The sequence below is a fragment of the Mus musculus genome, chromosome 14, assembly GCF_000001635.26.
Source record: "Mus musculus strain C57BL/6J chromosome 14, GRCm38.p6 C57BL/6J".
In the NCBI taxonomy this organism is placed as follows: Eukaryota; Metazoa; Chordata; class Mammalia; order Rodentia; family Muridae; genus Mus; species Mus musculus.
The window spans coordinates 78,307,445-78,327,302 of record NC_000080.6 but is presented as its reverse complement, the minus strand read 5'-3'; the positions used below and the strand labels follow the sequence as shown (position 1 = coordinate 78,327,302).

General features: G+C 45.0%; 1 protein-coding gene across 1 annotated transcript in view; it reads left to right on the top strand.

Annotated features, from left to right (window-relative positions):
- The first annotated feature begins 19,259 nt into the window (after window positions 1-19,259).
- Window positions 19,260-19,858, top strand: part of Tnfsf11 (tumor necrosis factor (ligand) superfamily, member 11) — a 30,598-nt gene continuing 29,999 nt past the window's right edge. Inside the window, exon 1 of the mRNA NM_011613.3 lies at window positions 19,260-19,635. Within this exon, the coding sequence (NP_035743.2) occupies window positions 19,414-19,635 (222 nt within the window). The 5' untranslated portion in view covers window positions 19,260-19,413. The remainder of the gene's footprint in view (window positions 19,636-19,858) is intronic.

Sequence of the window (19,858 nt, the reverse complement as noted above, 5' to 3'; positions counted from 1 at the left end):
AGGCGACGCAGCTCCCCATCCCAGGGTCTTTGTAATAATGCACTATTTTGATAACATCCTTGAGTCTATCAACCCCCATTATAGAACTCTCTCTGTCTGTGGTGATCTACTTCCCCACAGCTGTCCAGGTGCCTCTCTCATGTTGATGAATTTAATGACAGCTTTATATAGCAAAGCCAGAATGACCTAAACAAATCTTTTCTTGGCAGTTCAGTTTTCTTAGAGGCTTAAATCCAGGCCTACATCAGAATAAGGTTAAAAAAAAAATAGTCCTCTGTCACTGGCAGTAACCTTTGGGGTTCTCAAGACACATCCAACCATATAACATTCCCAAAAAGCAAAAGGAAACATATACTTGTGGAAGATCAGTAGAATAAGAGACTCCTGTTTGAACAACATTAAAGGCAGCATGTCATTTAACATATTGATAATTTTCACTGCCGGGCAATATTCAGAAGAAGTGTTTTAGGGAACTGGTGCTTTGTTCCCATAGATTCTTGTTTTTAAGTGTGTGTGGTATGTCTCTGTGTGTGTGTGGATATTACCATGTGTTTGGAGGTATATGTGTATGTGAGTGTGGAGGTTCAAAGTTGACATTGGGTATCTTCCTTGGTTGCATCTCATTTTATCCACCGAGGCAAGCCCTAACTAAATCCAGAGATCATCGATTCTGGCCAGTCCTGAGGACTTTCTCTCTCTCTCTCTCTGCCTTCTGAGGGCTTGCGTTAAACACAGGCACCATGCCTAGCAAGCGAGGCTCATTCTGAGGATCCAAAGTCTGGTCCTCGTGCTTGTGTGGCCAGTGCTTTATCCACTGATCCACCCCTTCCCCCCCCCCCCCCCCAGCTCCCACATGCCCATAGATTCTAACAAAACTCTTGGCCCAGAAGATCTGGCAAGAACGACTTACCAAAGTAGCCTGCTGTTCCTAGGACTGTGCTTGGAAGAATTGGTGTTGGGTTTGGCGATACCTCAGGGATTTTCTGACCTCTCCAGAGGAACATCAAATCCTGGACTCCAAAGACAAATTCGTCCTGGATGACAGGAGAAGAGAATACAAAGCAAAAGAAGTTTCAACTTCTTTGTTTTATTTTGGATGAAGGTATCCACGGAGAAAAGAAAATGGCCGTAGCATGGAACAGACAGGTGGACTTGTATTTATTCTGGTTCTGTCTTCATGGAAATAAAGTAACTCTGGTCAAAGGGTTCTTATCTCTACTAAGAAATCTGTGATCCTACAGAGATGGAACTATGGGAAACATGTATTGGCTTGATAGTGCTGCTGTAACAAAATACCACTGATGGCACTTTGTAGCTTGAGCTACAGAAACTTACTTCCTCAGAATGGAGATAAGAAGGTCAAGATTAGCAAGGGCCGTATGGCTTGGGGGTGGACCTCACCAGGGGTAGCAAGAGAATGAACGAAAGACAGACAGACAGACAGACAGACAGACAGACAAGACAGACTAACCAAACCAGAAACATGAAAAAGCTGGAATTTGGTGGTCTTGGCTCTCTGACGGAGAAGTGTGTTTGTTATGCACAGGCAGAGTTATTATATGCAGCTGAATACAGAGGCATGGTTATTACATATAGGTATACAAGCAGGTGAGGTTGATGGTATACAGTTGGATCAAGGAGACAGGTTTAGTTAATTTCAGTAGGAGTGGACTCTGTAGGGAGCAGTCTTCAGGGTGTATATGTCTGGGCTGGAAGAGGTGGGGAATGGTGGACGTTTTCTGCACACACCATCAACATCCACACATGGACCAAGAAGGAAGGTTTTAGCACTACCCTTAGCCAAGCCTTGTGTACTGGCTATTTTTGTATCAACTTGACACAAACTGGAGTTATCACAGAGAAAGGAGCTTCAGTTGGGGAAATGCCTCCATGAGATCCAGCTGTAAGGCATTTTCTCAATTAGTGATCAAGGCGGGAAATCCCCTTGTGGGTGGTGCCAACTCTGGTCTGGTAGTCTTGGTTCTATAAGAGAGCAGGCTGAGCAAGCCAGGGGAAGCAAGCCAGTAAGTAACATCCCTCCATGGCCTCTGCATCAGCTCCTGCTTCCTGACCTGCTTGAGTTCCAGTACTGTATCCTTTGGTGATCAACAGCAATGTGGAAAGTGTAAGCTGAATAAACCCTTTCCTTCCCAACTTGCTTCTTGGTCATGATGTTTTGTGCAGAAATAGAAACCCTGACCAAGACACCTTGGGAAGGCTTTGCCATTTTTTCCATGGGTGTGAAGCCTTGGGGTCCTTGACATGGCTGTGGCAATGCCAACAGAACAGTCACTCAGGGCTTCCTACACTTCCCTTATAAGATGTAAACACAGGCAGGACCATAAAGAGGGGCTGTCTGGGGCCTCCTGAGGCTTTTAAATGCAAATGGAATCTTCCACACCTCCACATTGCTCTCCCTCTGCACAGGTCTGTATTCAATCTTTGTCTTCTTTAGGACAGCTATTTCAGATTAGGAGCTATTCTAGTGACTTTAAAGTTTCTACCACCAAATATTGCTACGTTATGAGGTACTGAAGATTAGGAGTTCACCATGTAAGTTTTAAGGAAACATTTCTATCCATAATACCTGTAAGGGTTGGGGCAGGTCCTCGGAGTCGGCACGGGGTACACCAAATGCCAAATTTTCAGCAGTAGATTCATTACCCCAGAGGGGCAAGCAGGTGCATGGGGTGGGCATAGAGCAGGCAGCGGCAGCAAGTGGGTTTTGCAGAACTGAGGTTTCTAAAGAGAAAAGGAGGAGTCTGTGCTAGGATGCGCCGGTAAGTCCTTATTGGACAGGTTTGCCACTGTAGCCAAATAATGAATTTTGATTGCTGGGCCCTGGTGATTTGATTGTTGGACCTTGGTGACCAGTCTCAGGAATGAGTCCATGGCCAAATGGGGAATGGACCTTGGGGCTAGTTTTGGTAATACAGTCTAAGGGTTTATCAAGGGAGAAAGAAGCAGGGTCGGCACAACTTGATGTTTGCCATGCTTGGGCCTGTTAGCCCTTCGATAAATAACATGTATTTATTTATTTATGACCATGATAAATTGGCACCAGAGTTATATCCCAACACTTAGTATCTGTAGGCCTAGGGTCCTCAACAATTTCCACCCATAGAAGAGAGATGGGCAACATCACCCAGTAAACATCGCCACGCAATGAGATCATCACATGAGTTCCCAAGTGAACCTACTCAGTTGCAGCCAGATCAGACCTGCTCTCCTAAGTGGAAGAGAAAGCCAAGTCCTGGGTGAGGCTAGACAGGCTGACACTATGAAGCTGGACAGTTTGGCTGTGGTGGAGCCATTAATTATAGTGTGTCCTGATCATGTCTATTTGTTTAAACTCTGCTTGGTGTTACAAAAACACCCCCGTTCGACAGTAAGCACCCAAATGTGAGTGTTCCTGCAGCTATATTCATCTTACCATGACTGTGGCTACAGGTCTATGGTGAGAACACTCAGCCAGATAAACAGGAAGATAGGGGGTGGCATGCCATGTCCCATTGGGACTGAACCCTGAAAGATGTGGGCTCAGCTAGGTCCCAGAGAAAGTGACCTTCTTGACACAGTTGTGGGGTAAGTTGAGTGGTCCCCAGGACAAATTGGCATCTCTTATATGACCAGTTAGACATTTAACAGGTTAAACTGGTAAACTGGCAGATAAAGAGATGAACTCTAAAGAGGTAAACTTTCAGCTCTTTCCTAACTGTCTTTTGTTCCGGCCCCAGAATGTGGCAAAGTAGAGCAGAGAGCAGCTTGTTTGTTTAAGATGTTGACTGACCTCTGAGCTCATGTATGAGCTGATTCACAAAGTTCTTAAAGTTGAATTATCCTAGTACTTCTGGACCAGTGGAAATGAACTATGCAGCCTTCTTCTGTGTTTTAGAAAAGAAGTGAATGGGATTGCTCCCTCTCAACTTTGTCAAGAATTCTACCCTCTTCTGTTTTCCTCCACAGTCACTGGGTCACACTGAGCCTCAACGAATTTCAAAACAGTGTTTTACACGCAGAATACTAGTGAACAGAAGGAGATTTGACATGATTTTAAAGACTTACTTTTATTTGAAATTTTGTGTCTATGTGTACGGCTCTGTGTGGGTATATGCATGTGTAAATGTGGGATCCACAAGAGGGCGTCAGATCCCTTGGACCCGGAGTTAAAGGAAGTTGTGCACAGCCTGATGTGCCTGCTGGGGCTCAAACTCAGGTCCTTGGCAAGAGAGCATCGAAACTCTTAACAGCTGAGCAATCTCCCCCGCCCCAGAAGTGAGAGGTCTAAGAAAATGGGTTTAGGTCTATGCACTCCGTGTGACGACCACAAACTCAGGAGCTAGTGAGAGAGTGAGGAAATTCAGGTTTTTGAGTTTTAATAGACCAGGGTCTAGTATTCTTTAATCACAATGTTCCTAGCCAGCTCGCTGTGTCTAAGTCTCTCATGTTGAGTGGCAATTATTTGGAGCATCTTGTCATTGTGGGATGTTCCATCAGAAATATAAACAATTTAGTATGGATATTTTCAGAACACTTGCCCATCAAGACATGTCACAGGGGCTGAGGAGATGGCTCATTTGGTAAAGTGCTTGGTGTGCAACATGAGAACCTGTGTCTGGGTCCGAGTCCCCAGAACTTAAAGTCCTGGGTGCAATAGTTGCACTTCTGTAACTCCGGTGCTACAGGGTGGGGAGACAGGCAGGTTTCTGGAGCTCGTTGACCAATCATTCTAGTTGAGTTGATAGATTCTTTTACTGGAAGAATTTGTCAGAAGGAAATAAGATGGAGAGATATTGAGGAAGACAAGCAATGTTAACCTCAGTCTTCCACATGCATGAACACATGAGCACATGCAGTTCTACCCACATGCACACCCATGTGAACACAAACATGCAATACACAGTGCGCGCACACACACTCACACACACACACACACACACATTTTTTTAATAGTCTGATGTCTCACACCTAAGTGCCAGTGAAGATTGCTAGTTTATATAGCAGAGTGGACACAACATCTTAGATTATACAAACTACCCCTCTGAGCATTAATTTACTCTATAATGCAATCTCCCTAGTCTGTCTGCGGTGAGTTTCACAATTCTAACAGTGGAAATTACCTTCTCTGGCAGGGGCTTTTATCAGCCAACTTCCTGAGGTCCAAAATGGCTGGAATAATTCAGTATGTGGACTGTAGAAATGCTAATTTTACTTAGCAAATATGAAAGAATTCTATACACACAAATGCCTTTCTTTATAAGTGAGTCACACAATTTCCATCAAAATGCTGAAGAGCAAGAATAAATGCCAAATGTGAACCCAAATGTCAGAAGATGAGGCTCCCTGCCGTCTGCCCACGTGTCCCAGTTTCCTTGTCTGTACTACTGATAATGGAAATGTTTGGATCTAATGACACAGCCAAACAGACCTCTTCTTACTAATGACAGTCTTACAGATTTCTCAATGACTTTTTTTCTCTCTCTCTTAAAAATACTTTAAAATTGAAGGGACAACAAGATGGTTTCCAGGACAAAAGCACCAGGATAAGGGCACCAGGACAAGGGCACCAGGATAAGGCCACCAACTTGATGATCTGATTTGATCTCTGAAACCCACACGGTAGAAGAAGAAGAAAACCGAAACTCAAATTGTCTTCCGACCTCTTGACCTCCACACTCAACCCATAACATTTATGTTCCCACCTCTCACCCATTTCTTTCTCTCCTCCCCACCTACTTCTCCCCTCCCCCTCACTCTTTCTCTCTGTGTTTCAATCTCTCTCTCTCTCTCTCATACACACACACACACACACACACACACACACACACACACACACACACACACACAAAATGGCAATTCTTTTTAAGTTTTACAATTGAAAACTGAATGAATTTTCCAAATACAAACTTAAGCCTGTCTTTTATAATTCATGAAACGGATGCTTAGATTATTTTCATGGAATGTCTGCTCAAGCGATGTCTGTCATTGACAGCCCCATCGACCTGATCAGAACATGGCGGTGCAGAGCTGTGCTGGATCGTGACCTCAGAAACCCTCCCTGTGCTTCATATCTCCTTACTGATCTCCACCTCGGCCAGCCCCTGCCACGTCTGCTGTGGGCAGACCTTTGTTATAGGAGAGTTCTTTCATAGCTTTCTGTCTTCTTGTGCATCCGAGTTTACTTTTAAAGAAAGAAACAAGTAAGTGATCATTCTACTAAGATATGAGTACTGTCACTAGATAAAGCACACAGACTTTCACGTGTAAGTTTTACAATTATTGACATGAGGGTCTGTCTCACCGGGTGGACCAGTCTGACCTAAAGCATTTGAACTTGGACTCCCCTTGCCTTGTTCTTCCTAGTGCAGGGTTTGCAGCTTCCACCGAGGCAGGTTAGCAAAGAACATAGATCATGTGTACTTTCCTGGTGGTCTTCCTTACTTCCGGTGCTGATGATAGCAGCAAAAATCCATCTGAAACTGCTCAGAGTGACCGGAAGCAGGATGATCCCTTGAGCTCAGGAATTCTGGGACATACTAAGACACCTAAAGAGATTCAGTTTCAAAAATATGATCAGGTTGAGTAAGGATGCTGTGGTGTGGCCATAGTGAGTATAGCAGCGAGATGAAGAGTGGTTGGAACAGCAGTACATATGTTAAGCAATGTTAGCTGGAGTTTCCATATATGTCCACTCACACTGAACTCAAAACAACTCGGCAGTACTAAACCAGAGCTCTCACCACTCAGGTCTGCTGGCACCATGGCTCTGTAGCCATCCTGTAGTGTTTTACCTTAGCTTTTCAAAGAATGAAACCCAGACCCAGAAATAGAGGTCACCTCTCCTGTTAGTGGCGCAGCTTGGATTTAATCACAGGATGTGAGACCACAAGGTCCCCGTTTTTAACTGCTTGGTTTTAGGGCAGGCTCCTAAAACTTTCACTCTGTCACGGAGCAGGAATAGATTCATGGTTAGACCAGTCCCTTCTACTCTGAAGTTTCCACGGAGGGCTTTTCTAAAATCCGAATCTTTTTTGATGGTTGAGAGCTGTGACTACAGAAAGAACGAAAGTTCTCTAACTAGACAGCCTCGATGAGACGTTTGCCCAGACCTTTGGTGCAGTTTGGTGTTGAGCAAAGCCCCATCTGAATAGAGGTCAGTTCTCTCTCTTTCCCAGGCTGGAAGAGCCGTGTTGCTGTGGAGCAGTGACCTGTGTGTCTGCTGTGATGGTGGCAGATGCCACACCTGTTACTTCTGCAACATGCCTGCTCAGAAATACCTCCCCACAAGCATTCCTATCTGGTTTAAAATTCAGGAGGCCTCTCTCTGCCACGTGTCAGGAACTTGACTGCTGGATGGTGCGGGGTACACATAATAAATAAGCAGACTCCGTGTCTTCAAGACTACACAGAAATGATTAGAGTCACTGAAACAAAGAAAGTGATAGAGGTGAAGTGAGTGAGAGAGGGACAAAGTGAAAGCATTGTTTAACTAAGTCTCTGTGTGTGCGGGAAGTGGGAAGGAGTTATGAGTAGGGACCTGAAGGCTGAATAGGAGGAGTCACCTCAGTAATGAAGCAGGAAAGATGTCACAGGCTCCTCCGACCTGCAGTCAGGACCTGGAGAGCCTGTGACTCCTCCTGGGTGTTCATCTCAGTAAAGGCAGTGACTTGGGTGACATCTTGGGTCTTTGGTCTTCCTCATCTTCTCACAACCAAACCCAGTGGCTTCTTTGACTAAATGGCTCTGAGGATTCTACTTCCACACCACTTCTGCCATTTACTGCTGGTCCTTGCCTGTATTTGGCAGTGGCCATATAACCAACTTCTCCTCCAGGCTTGCTCTGCCCATCATCTATGATCTTCCTCCACAAGCCTGTCCTCCACACTGCAGCTCGAACACCTTCTGAACCATGCAGCAAAACACACAGAGAGAACATTTTAAAGGCTTTGCACTGCCTCAGAAGAAAATCCAACTTTTTATCTGAAGAGACAAAGGCTTGTTTTTTCAGCATCCTGGTCTCTCCTCACACGTTCTATCCTCACACGCTGTGACACTAAACTTTCAGTTCCTTGAATACATCCTGTTTTGTTTCTTGGCCCCTATATTTTCCCACTTTGCTTAAATAATGATTACTCATCCCACAAGTCTTGTTTAAATATGGCTTCCTTCAACAAGTCTTTTATGGCCAAGGTTAAAAACTTCTCTTATGTGCTCCCAAGACATTTTGCTAATTATACTATACGGTAAGTGGCTGTCTGCTTGTGTGACAGTAGGGTAAAGTAGGAATGAGAGGGAGGGAGGGAGGGAGGGATAGAGAGAGAGAGAGAGGGGGGGGGGGGTTTCAAAGAATTCTATTAGCAAAAAGGAGGGCTGGGTAAGCAAAGCAAACCTGACCAAATGGGAAAATTACTTGAGAAGTGTTTTTCAGAGGAGCAGCTGGGGAAGGTGATATTTGTTGAGGTGCAGAGAGTGAAATTTTAATCCTTTTCTAAGAAGTCTAAAAGTTAGAAGCCATGGTAGTGGCTGTCTGTCCAGCAGCAGAGCTGAGACAAAGTGGCACACTGTGAAAACATAGTTTGTTTTCACTGACAACAGGACCAAGTGTATCCCAGGGACAAGTCGTGGGTGACCAGAAAGGAGACAGTCTGAGGACAAACGTCAAAGGGACCTGATCCAAGAAGGCACCTCATGAGGCAGGCTGGCTGGAAGAAAGCAAATGGGATGGGCATTACAGAAGCTGATTGGTGGGGGAAGTGCTTTAAGCACTCAGCTGGGGCTAGGCATCTTCAGTCATAAGTTTCCGGAGCGAAGCCTTCAAGGAGTCACTAAAAACCCCGATGAAGTAGTTAGTCTTGGACGTTTTTTACCAAACACAGAGATCATTCCCTCAAATGTTACTTTAATAGTCGAATCAAAACTCCTCCAGTTCTTTATCATTCCGTACTTAACCCTTCCTTCCACCACTTCCTCTCATCGTTCTCCCGTCGTGTAACATTTCCGATAGCACTGGGCAAGGAAGGGAAAACATTTAAATGAAAAACATTTAAAGCCATGTCAGTGTGAGCAAAGAAATTAGGAGAGAGACTGGCCTGACATCTCTAGCCAATGAAGAAAAGAAAAAACTGGATAGTCACCCAATGGTTTTAAGGTCTTTATTTTTTGAATTTTGGTGACTTAATGATCATGAGTATATGTGTGGAGTCTATGAAATTATTTGACCTTTGAATCTGAGTCAATTTCAATTGGCTTGGAAATGTCTTGTGTCAATTTATATGGTTTTATCCAGTCTCCTTCCTTCTGGAGCTCCAAGTTTACATACACAAGACCATGTGGTTGTGTTCCATACATTCCTCGAGTTCCATTTTTATTTTCTCGTGTTCTAGTTATATTTTCAAATGATATATCCTCTATGTTTCTCACTTTTGAAGTCTTTTATTGAATTGGCTTTAGATTAATTGTATCAGCCTTGTACCTGGTGCTCAGTAAATACTTGCTGAGTAAGCAAAGATCAGGAGAACAAAGACACGAAGGGCTGACAAGAAACAGCACAGGGTGTGAAGACAGTATGCATTGTTTATGTTCCCAAAGTAGACTTTTACATGCAGGGTACACAGTGATAAAAGACGGGACTAAAGGCACACGTTGAATAATGAAGGAGCAAGAAGCTCAGGTCTCAAACATTATGAAGGTAACACACATAATCAGTAGATGAACCAGGAAGGTTGGTTCCATGGGGCAAAGCAGAACAAGAAGAAAATTATTTTTACACTGCAGATACCAAAGGGCAAGAGGATTTAGAAGAAGCGAGAGGGAAATTGGGGTTCTGGGAAAGCGTCAACACAGGTGATTTCTTTTCATAACTGCTTGCTTCTGTCTTAAATAGCAACAGAAGATGTGTGATTATGGATACGTGCCTACAGCTTCCGGATCTGATGAGATAGCATAGAAACACAAGAGCACAGACTGACTCCGAGACAAAACTGTTTGCAACCATGGGTGGGCCTATGCGTTAAACAGACCATTCAGAACAAGGGCATGGTTCAGCAGGAAAGGGCATTTGCCACCAAGCCTGACAATCCTGCTTAATGTCCAGAACTTATGTGGTGGAAAGAGAGAACTGATTCCCTCGAAGCAGTCCTCTGAGCCACACGCGTGCTCTACGGCATACAAACACACATTAATGTAAAGAATAGACTCTATAACGTCTCTATAATGTCTGAAAAGAGAAGCAATCCCATATTTTACCGAGACTTGATGCCATATATCTTAAGAGATGTGTGGAATCTAATGGAAACTCCAAGCGCTGGCAGAAACTCACTGGCTTGCCTTTGGTTGCTCTCTTGTGGAGGAAACACTTTCCTTACCTTGTTCATAAGTGCCTACCACTGCCCAAGATGCACCCAGTCACCAGACATAGTCAGGTACAGTAGACATTCACATTAGTGAACTCTGGTAGAGTGGGGCCAGAAAGCTGAGCAACTGGGGGAGCCATCTAGAGCAAGGGTGAGGTGGAGACATGTCCGAATCCTGAAAATCTCATCCTGAAACTGACAGGAGTAGGACTGTTCTCCCCCTGCTCTGGGCCTGCATATTCTGGTGCATGTAGCCTTGAGACTCTCACCTCTGCCATCTCTGAGGTAGTCACATAGCTTGGTAGCCAGGTTACAGGTTAAACTTCCTCTCTTCCTATAAGGATGTGTCCAGCAAGCACCTGAAATTCCTCCTCATGCATATGAAGCATTCCCAGCTCCCCAGGCCCAGCCAATGCTGTCCTCTCACTCTGACAATTCCTACCCCATTCCCCAAGGTGTATCCATAGCCCTTGTTCCCCTCCTTCCCAATAAGGAGAGACTTTTCACTAAAATCTTTCTCCAGAGAAGGCTGTTTCTCCTGCATTCACAACAACAGAGATCTTGCCTAACCCACCCAGCTGGATAAGCTCCACTTCTTTCAGTCCAGCCTGGTGTCTAATGTGCCTGGATACCCTGAAGGGAGAAGCAGACCAGGGGTGGCTTGGTGTAAAAAGAGAAGGTTAATGTCCTTTACATTTCTACCACCATGGTTCTGAAAGCTCGAGTCAACACACAAGCATAAGTTTTTTTTTTTTTTTTTTTTTTGGGTTTTTTTGTTTTGTTTTGGTTTTTGGTTTTTTGTTGTTGTTGTTGTTTCCAGAAAGTTGGTTAGAAGAAGTGGAGTCATGGCTGTGACTAAACTGGACCAAGTAGTTCAGAGTCTTCAGAAATAGTTTTTGAGAGGGCTTAGAAAATTTTGAAGAAATTGGCCTGAGAAAGCCAAAAGTGTCTTTAGTGAACTACACTAATGAGAAGTTATGGTAGAACTTAATGACTGAAATGTTGGCAGGAATATAGACAACAGAGATTGTGATGGTGAAGTTTCAGTAGGAATGAGAGTGCTACTGTGGACTGGACTCGTGGATACTCATGTTATTTTGTGACAAAGTCCGTGTCTATATTTTGTTTCTATTCTGAGACTCTGTGGTAGACTAAGTTTCAAGATCTCTGGAAGATAAAATTCCAAGGCAGCCCAAGATGGAGCACTGCTATTGCTGGCTTCTTTTAGCCATCTTTACGCTGAAAACTGGGAACAAAAGCAGAACATAGACATTAGAAACCACTGTGTGCATCGGTAGGAAAACAAGACCATTGAAGCTGTAGACAAGGAAGGTGTATAAAGAAGGAGATAAACTCAGTTAAAAGGAAATGAGAACAATTCACTATGGGCAATAGGAAAGAAATCTCAGGAATTCCTAAGACCCTACCCATTCAGAGTATAAAATAGTAAACTTATTTGAAAGTTTTTTCCCCCTGGAGAAGAGAGTACACTCAGAGGCTGGAAGAGACGTGTGTGTGTGTGTGTGTGTGTGTGTGTGTGTGTGTGTGTGTGTTTTAAATTAGATATTTTCTTCATTTACATTTCAAATGCTATCCTGTAAGTCCCCTATACCTTCCCCATGCCCTGCTTCCCAACCTACCCACTCCTGCTTCCTGGCCCTGACATTCCCTTGTACTGGGGCATATAATCTTGGCAAGACCAAAGGCCTCTCCTCCCATTGATGGCCAACTAGGCCATCTTCTGCTACATATGCAACTAGAGACACGAGCTCTGAGGGTACTGGTTAGTTCATATTGTTGTTCCTCCTATAGGGTTGCAGACCCCTTCAGCAACTTGGGTACTTTCTCTAGCTCTTCCATTGAGGGCCCTGTGTTCCAATAGATAACTGTGAGCATCCACTTCTGTATTTGCCAGGCACTGGCATAGCCTCACAGAGAAAGCTATATCAGGGTCCTGTCAGCAAAATCTTGCTGACATATGTAATAGTGTCTGGGTTTGGTGGTTTTTTTATGGGATGGATCCCAAAATGGGGCAGTCTCTGGATGGTCCTTCCTTCCATCTCAGTTATGAACTTTGTCTCTGTAACTCCTTCCATGGGTATTTTGTTCCCCATTATAAGAAGGAACAAAGTATCCACACTTTGGTCTTCATTCTTCTTGAGTTTCATGTGCTTTGAAAATTGTATCTTGGGTGTTCTAAGTTTCTGGGATAATATCCACTTATCAGTGAGTGCATATCATGTGAGTTCTTTTGTGATTGGGTTACCTCACTCAGGATGATACCCTCCAGATCCATCTGTTGGGCTGGAGAGATGGCTCAGTGGTTAAGAGCACTGAATGCTCTTCCAAAAGTCCTGAGTTCAATTCCCAGGAACCACATGGTGGCTCACAACCATCTGTAATGGGATCTGATGCCCCTCTTCTGGTGTGTCTGAAGATATGTGTTTTGTATCACATTTCCTTCAACTGACCAAAAAATTAATAAGATGAGGCAAGTGAATGCTGATGTATGGCAATGGGAAATCAAATACATTTTTTTAGGTTGATGGCTGGGAAATGCACAGCCTTCACCATAAAGGAACATACTTCTAGTAGGAAGTTATCAGCTACAAGGTGGATGAGTTAGTTACTCTGTTCACACTGGGACCAAACACCCGACCAGCACAACTTAAGACAAGGGTTTCTTGGCACACCCCAAACTTTCCTTTGAGTCTTTTAAGTCTCTATGACTCTGTAGCTTCTTACAAACATGGCTGCTGAACTAGCACCATGTTGCTGATGACACAAAGGTGAGGAAGTGCTTCCAAGAGATCCAGCTGTAAGGCATTTTCTCAAATAGTGATTAAGGGGGAAAGGCCCATTGTGGGTGGTGCCATCCCTGGGTTGGTAGTCTTGGGTTCTATAAGAGAGCAAGCTGAACAAGCCAGGGAAAGCAAGCCAGTGAGTAACATCTCTCCATGGCCTCTGCATCAGCTCCTGCTTCCTGACCTGCTTGAGTTCCAGTCTTGACATCCTTTGGTGATGAACAGCAATGTGGAAGTGTAAGCTGAATCAATCCTTTCCTCCCCAACTTGCTTCTTGGTCATGATGTTTTGTGCAGGAATAGAAACCCTGACTAAGACAGAGTCCATGTGGGCTGCAGTCAGGAAGGCTGTGGATTAGAGCTGTCCAGCCCTTCCTTAGAAGCCTGTATCACACCAAGAAATGTGCCAGATGCCAGGCATGATCTGCAGGATTATCCAATTGCCCTCTGGAGTTTGGTCTTGCTGTGTCTGTGCCTTCTTTCAATGTGCTCCTCTTCCTTCTTGGAATGGAAATGTATAGCATGTTCCACTGCTGTGTGCTAGAACTATGTCTTTCATTTTTGCTTTTACAGAGGCTCACAGCCAAGAGTTCTGCCTGAGTCTCAGAGGGAATTTGAACTTAGAATTTTGAAAAAGATTAAAACTCTTGACACTTTGGGGATTGTTAGACATGGACTAAATAAACTTCGCATTGTATAATGAACACAAACCTAGAGGGATGAATTGGAGTGTTCTCTACAGGAGCAGAACCGATAGAATGAATATATATTAAATGAGAGTTTATCGGGTTACTGTACATGTGTACCAGTTTGGGTAATCTAACAATGACTGTAGCCACACTGGAGAAAGCTGAACCAGTAGATGTTCAGTCTACATAGTTGGACGCCTCAAAAGTCCAAATGTAGGGCTGAGGGTCTGGAGGATTCCTGAAGAGCCACCCATCTTCATCTTCTTGGAAGCCTGAAGAGGCTCGGTTCTGATATCAGTGAAGAAATGAAGCAGCAAGGTGATAAATGAACCGAGCAGTGTAAGGTGGGAGGCCATGAGGGGAAAGTGAAGCTTTGTCCCCAGAGCTCCTTTTATCTGGGCTGCCCAGCCACATGCAGGATAGATCTTTCTACTTCACATCACCTGAGCAAGAAAAGCCCTTCGAGGTGTGTCCAGCAGCTTACTTCTCGGTTTCTTCCAGTCAAGTACTGACACAAGAATCAAAGACAGAATGTGTGGTTGGAGTCTACCATGCCTTCCCAAAGCTCCTGTGTGGAAGCCCACTACTGCAGATAGGGCTTAGAGGAATCCATTGGATCAGGAAAGCTCTGACTTACTGGTTGCATCTATCCACTCATGGGGTCATAATTTGAGAGCACAGTTGTGATGGTTGAGATTTATAGGTTTGTGCCTAGTGGGAGGAGCTGGGCTGCCTGGGAGGTGCTTTTTGAAGGACATATTTTGTTTCTGGACCCCATTTGTCTTTGTTTTTTCTTCCTGGCTAACAGAGGTGAGTAGCATTCTCCACTACATATTCCTGCTGCCATGTTGTTCAGCCTACCTCAGTGTTGGAGCCAAAGGACTATGGATTAAAGATTCTTATACTATGAGTCAAAGCGAAACTCCCTCATACAAAATAAAGTAGTAAGGACCCTGTTTTCCTCCTCCTGGGTTGCCTTCTCCTGCCTTGATGTGATGGATGGCATGTGTCTAGTCTCATTGTAGCTTGTTATGCAGTGTTTGAATGATGTCCCTTGGAAGCCCGCTCTTTTTTGAGGTGAGGCAGGGTGGGTGGATCTTGGGGAAAGGAGAGATTGAGGAGGGAGGAAGCTGGGGAGAGGAGAGGGAAGGGAAACTGTTGTCATGATATAATTTATGAAAGAAGAATTTTAAAAAATATTAAAGTTCCTAAAGAAAAAAAAAACAAGAAAACAGAGAGATATCTATAAGAAGAAATCTAAAATAATTAGGAAAGTTCTTGAGCTACATGAAAGCATCTCAAAAGACTGACTTAAAACTTAGGTCTGGATTTCCAAATCCAGCAGATCACTCAAACAACAGAATAGAAACAGCTGAAAAATCTAACAAAGATCTATTACAGAAGATCAAGTGAAGGGCGTATATATGTACGTATGAGAAATGATACAGAAAAGTTCTAACAATAAGAATGGAAGAATTCCTATGATCCACACAGTAAGAGCTTCAGCCATCAGGACAGAGGAGACATTAACACGGTAGCGTTTCATAAGCAAAACGAAACTGCACATTGATTCAGAAACAATTAGGGGATACATACAATACGATACTTATATATCATTTGACTGTTTTCAGAAACAACAACAATAATCTTCCTTATTTATTTCAATATTCTCAAAAGTTTGCTTCAAAGGTCCAATACTCAAGACAGTATTTTTCATTTGATAAAATGCTAGTATTAGTAGTTGTGTCACATGCTTAGATTCCTCATCCAATGAAATGTGCATATTTAAAGCCAAGTGCTTTCTTACTTTAAACGTGTTGCTTTGGGTGTTGCTGAAAATAGTATACAGAGTTGAGTACATACTGACCTTGGTCACAGCAACTTTTCTTCAGAGGAAAGCTTAACAGGGAGTGTACTGGGTAAAAGATGGGACCAGGCTGTCTCATACTGCAGTGGGAATGTGAAAATTAGCCTCTATCCTGGTGGTGATCTGATGGTTCAAGAAGAGACCCTGGTGAGTTCTGCTGTGTAGATTTGGACGTAGGAAATGTTTATGAAACCGGTGTCCTTATACCAGTTAACTAGGAAAAGTAATCACCAGGGACAGAGGATAATGACTGACATTCCTTGTTGCCCTGAATGGGCTCGATCTCCTCTGATCTCGGAAGCTAAGCAGGGTCGGGCCTGGTTAGCACTTGGATGGGAGAAACGTTGAGGCGGGCTAGAGTGCAATTCCCAACACTGGCCCATTGCTTAGTGTTTCTGAGTTCCAAGCTCCTCACTTGTGCCTGACTCATTTCCTTCTTCCGGATAACATGTCTTTCTCTCTTGCTTTAGAATCCCCCAGTGCTATTTACTACCTTCAAAACTTCTTTTGACCAAGCACTTGCCATATACACTAAAACTAGCTGTACTGTGCATGGCTTTCCCAAAAGAATTTTTCACTGAAGACAATGATTCTCACCCTTCCTAATGCTGCAATCCTTTAACACAGTTCCTCATGGTATGGGGACCCCAACCATAAAATTACTTTGTTGTTACTTTATAACTGTAACTTTGCTACTGTTATGAGTCATAATGTAAATATCTGATATGCAGGATATCTGATATCTCCCAAGGGGGTCACGACCCACAGATTAAGAACAGCTGGTCTAAGAGAGCAATGTTTCTCTAAGGGTCCTCTTAGCACCTTGACAGGATCACACCTATCTTTATAGTATCCCTGTGGCATGGGTTTATTTATTTAATAGTTGCTCAGTTTTTTACTATGTAGACATTAACACTGACAGACAGAATGGTCCAGCCGCATCACAAAGCAAGGAGAGCCAGCATGAAACCTGTATAGAAGAACAGAAGCCATTTTTCATCTAAGCATGTCCTTCGCTAGCTGGGCATGATGGCGCACGCCTTTAATCCCAGCACTCAGGAGGCAGAGGCAGGCAGATTTCTGTGTTCGAGGCCAACCTGGTCTACAAAGTGAGTTCTGGGATAGCCTGGGCAATACAGAGAAACCCTGTCTCAAAAAAAAAACAAAAAAAAAAAAAACAACCAACCAAACAAAAACAAACAAAAAAGAATGTCCTTCGCTGAGGCTGCAGAGATGGCCCTGGCGTTATGACCACTTGTTACTCTTGTAGAGGACCTGGGTTTGGTTTTCAGGTTCCACATGGTGGTTCACCAGCATCTGGAACTTCATGTCCAGGTATCTGAGGCTCTCTTGTGACCTAGAGGACAGCAGGCATGCACGAGATGCATGCACACATGCAGATGGAAGCAGATGTACACAGAAAAAAATAAGTAATCCTAAAAGCAAAAGAATGTCCTTGATAGGCCAGTAAAAGTTGCTGTTGTTATAGCTTGACACTTAGATCTCGATTTTAAAAACAACATCCTGTGGGCAAAGTGGGAAGTGTGCATTTTGAACCTTTCTGCTATAGAATGAGGTGGTGGTCTTGCAGACGCGCTGATGCCTGGTTGCAAGCTGATCACAAGACAGGTAAACTTGGTTATTCTGGAAAATGAATAAGACGCTTGTCAATTTAAGAGCAACTGGCCTCATTAGTGGCTAACGATACAACTCAAGTTCTCAAGGAAAAAAAATCATAGCTTTGAGAAACTTCTGTCACAGAAATGTACTTTCCCAAACACTAAAGATTCTCATGATTAAATAAAAAAAGTGGCATAGATGATTTAGACTCTTGCTATTGAGACATACCATGTGTCAGCACTGGACGCTCTGTGGAACCCAATCAATACTTTCCAAATGACCAATGAATGCCTTGTGTTGGCATCGGTTCAAGTGTCCCTGGATAAGAGATTCGCTAAAAGAATACGAGGAACCATGGATCTCATTGTAGCACAGTGAGAAAACACCACGATCTCAAAGACAGGTCACCAGTGATACATGGCCCCTGTGGAAGTGTCTGTTAGAGAACTAGGCTGAGACAAATGCCCAACAAAAGTACTACTTAAAAAGGTTAGAAACACCCAAGGTTTATAGGTGTTCTAAGGGACAGCACCTCACCTTTGAAAACATATCAGATACTTTGAACATGTATACTGTGAACTTGTATCAAAATTTGTAAGAGCTAATATTTGTCACCTAAAGGCACAATTCTGATTCAAGACATTTTTTAAAAAAACTTTTAAAACATATTTTTTAAAACATACATTTATTCTAGTTGTGTGGTACATACCTTTAATCCCAGCATTGAGGAGGCAGAGAGGCAGAGACAGAGAGAGGCAGAGAAAGGAGGCGAGGGCAGGTGCAGAAGCCGACGAGGCAGAGGCAGGGGCAGGGGCAGGGGCAGGGGCAGGGGCAGGGGCAGGGGCAGGGGCAGGGGCAGGGGCAGGGGCAGGGGCACGGGCACGGGCACGGGCACGGGCAGGGGGCACGGGCACGAGCACAGGCACAGGCAGAGGAGGCAGAGATGGCAGAGAGGCACAGGCAGAGGCGAGTGGATCTCTGAGTTTGAGGTCAGCCTGGTTCATATAGCAAGCTCCAGGCCAGCCTAGTTTACATACAGAGAACTTGTCTCAAACAAATAAACCAAAACGACAACAAAACAATAACAAAAATATTTGTGCGCGCGCGCGTGTGCGTGCTTGCGCACATGCCGGAGGAAAAGGATGAGGATTCTTCTGGTCAAATTCAGGTCCTCAAGATAAGTTGCAAGTGCCTTCACCAGCTGAGCCGTCTTATTGGCCCTCAGCATAAGGCTTTCTTAAGCAGTGAGGCTTAACTCTGACATTAGCTCTGCTAACAGCTCTTTCCTGACTGTTCCATCATCCCCACGCTGGGAAGCCTGCATGCAGTTTTGTACCCTCTACCCATCCCTTTGTCTAGTTCTTCCTGGCTCACCCACCCCATTCTTTTCCTACTTCATTCCTCTCTTACGGGAGTCTATAGGCTCATTGGAGCATCTGCCCCATTTGAAGTCACTTTTGAGATGAAGATAAAGGCACTTGGGAGGGAGTTCTAGAATTTCCCCAAGTCTTCCCAATAGCCCGTGAGGCTATATTTGGAGGGATAACTGAGGCTAAACCTCACGATTCTTGATGGTGGTCTCCTCTAAGATTTTGAGAGTGGTGTACAGGAAAGGGCTTCGGACGGAGTTCACTAGAGCTGACTTTTTAAATCTTACAGAGGAAACTGAGGCCCAGAGATGCAAAGGATAGGGGCCAGCCTAGAGAGCCAGAAACCAACCACTGGACCCAACCCACAGCCTCCACCTCAGAGGGCCCTGATGGGGAGGGAGGAGGCGGGTCCCTGAGAGCGAAGAAGAGTGGGAGGGCGAAGGAAAGGAAGGAGGGCAGATGTGGGAGTGAAAGAGGCACCCTCCTGGAGGCTGATTGGCTCTGGAGGCCAGCTCTCTCCACGAGGTTTATAAGAGTTAGGGCTGCCTGGGGTACCCTGCCATCTCTCCCACGTCCCGGGGAGCCACTGCCAGGACCTCTGTGAACCGGTCGGGGCGGGGGCCGCCTGGCCGGGAGTCTGCTCGGCGGTGGGTGGCCGAGGAAGGGAGAGAACGATCGCGGAGCAGGGCGCCCGAACTCCGGGCGCCGCGCCATGCGCCGGGCCAGCCGAGACTACGGCAAGTACCTGCGCAGCTCGGAGGAGATGGGCAGCGGCCCCGGCGTCCCACACGAGGGTCCGCTGCACCCCGCGCCTTCTGCACCGGCTCCGGCGCCGCCACCCGCCGCCTCCCGCTCCATGTTCCTGGCCCTCCTGGGGCTGGGACTGGGCCAGGTGGTCTGCAGCATCGCTCTGTTCCTGTACTTTCGAGCGCAGGTGAGTGATTGACATCCCTGTCCGAGTCTCTGCGGTGAGTTGGGGGGTGGGGTGGGGGCTGAGTCTGGTTCTAGGACTTATTCTGGAAGGGAAAGAGACCCAACCCCCCACAAGGAAGGGAAGTTGGGGGCCTCCAGCCAAGCTCATCTCCTATCAGCGCAGCGTGCAGAAGCTGAACTCTGATTCTGGCTGAGGATGGGTTTGAATTTCCCCCCATTGGCCG